The sequence below is a fragment of the Limulus polyphemus genome, unplaced genomic scaffold (assembly GCF_000517525.1).
Source record: "Limulus polyphemus unplaced genomic scaffold, Limulus_polyphemus-2.1.2 Scaffold2576, whole genome shotgun sequence".
In the NCBI taxonomy this organism is placed as follows: Eukaryota; Metazoa; Arthropoda; class Merostomata; order Xiphosura; family Limulidae; genus Limulus; species Limulus polyphemus.
Window position 1 is genome coordinate 95,793 of NW_013668186.1, and position 5,948 is coordinate 101,740.

General features: G+C 29.1%; 1 protein-coding gene across 1 annotated transcript in view; it reads right to left on the reverse strand.

Moving 5' to 3' along the window:
- Positions 1–5,948, reverse strand: part of LOC106467341 (mismatch repair endonuclease PMS2-like) — a 71,669-nt gene that overhangs the window by 8,885 nt on the left and 56,836 nt on the right. The window contains exons 14-16 of the mRNA XM_022395500.1: positions 4,142–4,229; positions 2,445–3,308; positions 1,598–1,703 (exon numbers count right to left, since the gene is read on the reverse strand). Of these exons, the coding sequence (XP_022251208.1) occupies positions 1,598–1,703; positions 2,445–3,308; positions 4,142–4,229 (1,058 nt within the window). The remainder of the gene's footprint in view (positions 1–1,597; positions 1,704–2,444; positions 3,309–4,141; positions 4,230–5,948) is intronic.

The following is a 5,948-nucleotide window of genomic DNA, read 5'->3' on the forward strand; positions in this document are numbered from 1 at the left end:
ACAACTCTTCAAATACACGAAGCAATAAAAATCCTACAGCAAACTCCCATAATCAACAAACAATCGACAGGAATAGCACGCACACTGCTACTTCTTGGCGATAAACCCACAAGCCACAATACAACACTCCACCAATTAACGCCTTCCATGAGCTAGATACCACCACCTGCTTACCCATACCTATAAATATCCACCAACAGTAATCACAATTCACACAACATTCAGCCTTGATAATGGATGCAGAACGCATTCGAAACGCGTCGGCCAACTCAACACTATCTACAACTTTTACCCGTTGTTCTGACAACGTTAAGACGGCTTATCGACTTCTTGAGAAGAATTCTAAGAAGAAAGTAAACCTACAGACATCGATCTTGTTTAACAAAATCTGCCTACAAGAAAATCTGTCACCAAAGTACACCAACATATATGAATTTTAGTCACTTTTATAGTAATAAATAGAAAATATACCATACAACAAGAAATTTAGTACTTATGTGTGGGTATTTTACTTTTTGTTCTCAAAGTCTTGATGGATATTAACCATATTTTTTTTACATGACCATTGTTAGTACTTTGCTTAATTTTTAATGGTTTTAAATCTGCAACTTAGGACACAAAATATCAACAAACAACAAAAAACAACATTCTAAAACTATTATAATTTAACTGGATTTCTAACTAGGTTAGATCAGTATTAAAATCATTTCCTTATCTTGTTGATGCAAACAGGGCAATAATAAACTATGAAATTGATGTAGAATTTCTCAAAACTAATCACAAAAATGAGCTCATCTCTTTCTATTAGTTATAAATAATCCAATAGTAAATGTCAGAGAGAAGTATTGACCTTTTTTTTTTTTTACAGACAGCATATGCTAGGAGGGTCATGACATATAACCCATTAAAACAACAAGAACAGATGCTATAAATTTTTATTCTAGTTCAGGGATATCTACTGTTTAAATGTATAAGTGCTTAGAAATTTAAAAAATATATAGGAAAGGAAAGAAGTTCTAAAGTTGGCAACTGGGAGCAAAGAAGTGTTATATGCTACATAAAGGTGGATATTGAGAATTTATTTAAATATTTCTTTTCAAAATTAAGAAATTAAAACATAGATATTTTATTAAACTCTGAATTTTAAACTACACCTAGATACTACATTTATTGACATACATTGATAATAAAGTAGTTTAATTAATTTTTGTAAAAAAAGGGTGTGATATGCACATTTTAAATTTTTTTATATAAGATAAATGTATAAGTAAAAGAATGGTAGTTATCTAACTGATATTTCCATGATCGACCAAATATTTTTTTAGTTTTAAAATACCTTAAACAAATGTTTATTGTTCTTAATGAACTTGAAAAGATTGTTTTTAATTGTTCAGGATGGAACACTTGAACTGGAAAACATACAACTGTTTGAAAATTATCATTATGAATTACAAACTTTTCCACAATAGTTGACACAGATTGTTTTGATTAAAACTGCTAAGAAGCTCTGAAGTCATTTGCAAATTAGTCGACAAAATGTGAAATATGTTGAATTGTACAATGATGTTTCATTATTATGACATCTTTATAAAAATACCTGAATTCTTTTCTAAGCTCTTGTTCAGCTGACTGATTATCCGAGGGAGTAATCTTAGCTCGAAACTTACGATATTCACATTTATTCTTCTCATCCAATTTCTGTTCTATAAAAAAATATGCACATATATATGTGCATATTAACAAGTTATAACATACCCAAAAGACAAAAATAAAAGGTATAATAATTGAGATATCTCACAATACTTAAGAGCTTATCATTACTCCTTTCTACTTACCTTAAAAGGAAAACCTTGTGAGAATTCAACCATCAACTGTCTTTTATATGACTCATTGCCAAAAGTCATTACTGTAAATCTTCAGAGTTGTAAAAAACACGATTACTATATTCTAATGACTGTCTTCATCCAATTCCTAACTTTCACTTAATTATCAAACTTCCGTCAGCTGTTAGTTCTATTGGATAAAGAACTCACAATTGTTAATGCTTATAGATTTTCTTCAGCATGTTGACAACAAAATATGTGTAATTGTTGTTTTGGCATTTTGCAAATTGGCACATGGAAGCACTCAAGTACTCACTTGGAAACTGAACCTTGCACAAATGGTAAAAATATTACAGTTGTCACAGTTATCAACATATTATATACAATTTCTATGTACATCAAAATGTTTACATCATATGTGCTTCAAAACAGAACTTTTTTTTCCACATAAACTGAAAAACAAAGTATTATTGATTAATTCCACCTTACTAATAAACAAGTAACTTAAAAACTTCTTGATAATGGCCATAAAGTAGGATGAGTTAAATTAAAATATCCATTAATAATTAGTCAGCACATATAAAGAATGTTTTTAAATTATGAATATAATTTCGGTTTTACCTTCTTTCTTTACATCTACTTTCAACCTTTCTAAAGAAAAAGGCAAAATGACCATCTTCTTGTGAACTGGTTGAGGTTCATCCACAGTAACTTCAGAAGAACTGCAAACTGCAACAGAAGAATCTTGTTCAGACAAAATTAAAGACGATTGAGCTTGTGATACTTTTCTGTCAGCTTCACTGTGATTGTTCTGAACTCCAAGGTACCCATCTAATGTATGCAATGAAGATGAATGTTCTTTTTTAAGGTTGTGAACACCACAGTCTAGTTTGTGTCTGAACTGATTTAACAACGAATTTTCCATGAACTTATCTGTGCTTCTCTTCTTATATACTTTTCTATCACATAAAAACTCTTTCAAAGGACTCTTCATGGTTCCTTGGTTTCTATAATTAGATGAATCATCCTCAAGAGAAGCTGCTTTCAAGTTGGACGCACAAGATGCATTTTTATAAGGTTTATTGACTGCATCTTCACAGCTCTGAGACTGCTTGCAAAGAGATAACTCTAATCCTTTTTCTTCTAAACCATCATAATTTTTGTCAGAAACTTTATCAACAAATAAATCTGTTTCAGTTCTAGAGATTTTATCAGTTAGTTCTTCATCTATTTTTCCTGACTTAATAGAGTATTCTTCAGAAGCCACTTGTATCAGTTCTCTGGTGATACAAGGAATATTATCTGATATACCTCCAGTGAAATAATCACCCACTTCCTTGTCATGAATTTCTTCTTTAGTCATTATCATCTGTAACTCTTTATCTTCACTAACTGCAGTGTTCAGTTCTTTCTCCTTTGTTACTGAACTTTCCACTTTAAGAGAATTAACTTCATATGATGACAGTGATGCTTTAAACCGTGCAACTATAAAATAAGATTCCTATTAGAAACATTCAAATAAGTACTTAACCAATTTTACACACTACTGTGATTTCACTTGACAGTTTGAACCAAATATAGAATTAGTTCTGGAAAAAAATAAAAAATATTCACTTAAACACTTATTTTAGGGTTGTCAATCAGCCTATAATGTAATGGGGTCAAGCGGTATGTACTCCATACTCATTTTAATACTGTTCCTTAAGACATCTTTTTAGGAAATTTTTATTTTAAGTAAAAACACATTAACTGTCCTCAAAAATAAATCAGAAATTACTTTGTTCACTATTTTAAAATAAAAAACATTCACTAGCAAAATATTAATTTTTTTTTCTTGCTTTTTACCTATGTACACGAACTACAGTACTTCATTGTAAATGCCAATAGTTACATGTAACTTTAGTTGGATTATTTGTCTTAATTAGAAATGTGTCAATTTTGACTCCATTATGAAAACCATTACAGAAAAAATAGTCAACGTTCATTGATAGGTAAATGAAATTTGGTTCTTTCTGTAAAAGTCATTAAATACTGCTAGTAAGGAGCCCACAAATACAATGCCTTGACAGTCCTTAGTAGGAGGCAGTGATAACAGATGTTTATAGTTAATTGTTGAAAATATTAGTAAGAGGTCAATTGGTAATAACCCACAATTCTTTAAATTTATGAACAAACATTTGATAGTACTTTAGTCTAGAAAAAATCAAAAATAAAATGGTTAAACCAGATAAAGCACTAGTGTATAATACTAGGAAAACAACAAAATAAAAGCAGTTATAAGCTTTCTGTGACTGTAAAAAACTGATTTTAGGGCTTACATTTGTGGATGTTTACTGTTGACTCACTCTGAGGCTTAGATTCATCGGGTACTGAAAAGGCTCTTTTCAAACCAATGTTCAGCTTTCCCTAAGAAACATTGAAATGAGTTTCAATAACTATAATTAAAAGTATCATTCAAATAATACTTATCAACTTCAAAATATGTAAGAAATTATTCTTGGAAGCTGCAAGCATTACATACATACACATTTTTTAAAAATTAGCATAAGTTTTTTTAGTGGAATAAAAACTTCATTTTCTTAAAGTTTATGATTTACAATAATAAAATATGATTAATCAAAATAAAAACTATCTCAATCAGCACTGAACAAAATAATAATTAAAGTCTCATTTCACAACATTTTAACATGGATTTGTAAAAATATTATTATTTAAAACAATCTTTATTTTTTACTAATTAAATTACCACCAGCTGATTTTACTTTTAGAACTTGCAGTATTGAAAACATTTAAATCAGAATACATGATTTATTAAAACTTAATGATCTTTAACATTGAATAATTCGTATCTAAAGCTGTAACATTAAAACTAATACTATTATTATTATTATACTGAAGAAATAACACAAAAAAAAAGATTAGTGAAAGTTGTAATGGATTTGTATGTGCTGATTTTAATATGCAACTAAAGCAAAAAAAAATTATCTTGTTATTTTCTTGTATGTTATTCACAGGCTTATTAAAGTGTTAAAAGTATTTAATAAGCCTATGAATAATGTACAAGAAAATAATTTTTTGTAATAATTTGCTAAATAGAAATTATATATCCACTCTGGACCCAACTATTTGTAAGAATACCAAAATCCACCTAAGTGATGATGTTGTCACATGAACACTACTTGGGAAACATGTTGGCCTAGCTTTGTTTTTATTGTAACCATGACATACACACAACATAGTCACAACTACCTCTACAAACTTTAATAAGGAATAAAATGGGATGTGATAAAAATTGCAACTGGAAATTATTGAGCTAAATATCAATTGCTTTACATAAATTTGTATTTCCTGTCAATGTATGAAATGCAAATAATATTTGCATGATACAAGAGGCTATTTGTTTTGTTTTAGGTTCAATTTAAAAATAGGTCTAAATTTTGCCAAGATCTAACATTTAGAATTTAAATCAAGTTCTCAAGTGTGCATTGTTCACTGAATAATACCTTGTTAATCTTCTTAATCTACAACAAAGAATATCTATTCAAGTTTATGCTTTGGTTTGTTTCATGAGCATGATCAGTGTCATTAGAGATGTTGTCACAGAATGAAAAAACATTGATGTAAACATGAACTGTAATCCAATCTTTGCTAGACCATCAGAAATTATTACTATCAATTTATTATTATTGCTGTATTATGATGAAAACTTGAACTGCAATCTGAACTAATCAAGATTACAGAAAATGTCATGTCACAGTAAAACCAAAATGATAGTGTTTGATTTGTACCCTCTCTCAAAACTCATTTTTTTCTACATTTACTATGTGAGATTGATAATCAAAAATTTTGAAGTGATACACTAGAGGGAAGGTCAACACCATCCACTATGTGTATCTTCACAATATTTGGTAGACTTTTAGTAAACATTACAAGTCTTTTGTAAACAAAAAATCTGATTTTTTAAGGAAGTATTTTTACTAAAGATTTGTTTGTGAGTATATTGAATCTGTTTTGTTACTACTCTGAGTGTGAAGTGATTTTCAAGTTATGATTAAAACAACTATTCTTCTTCCCCAAAACCTCAAATATCATTTGTGCAATCTCTAAAACATCCTAAATACATTT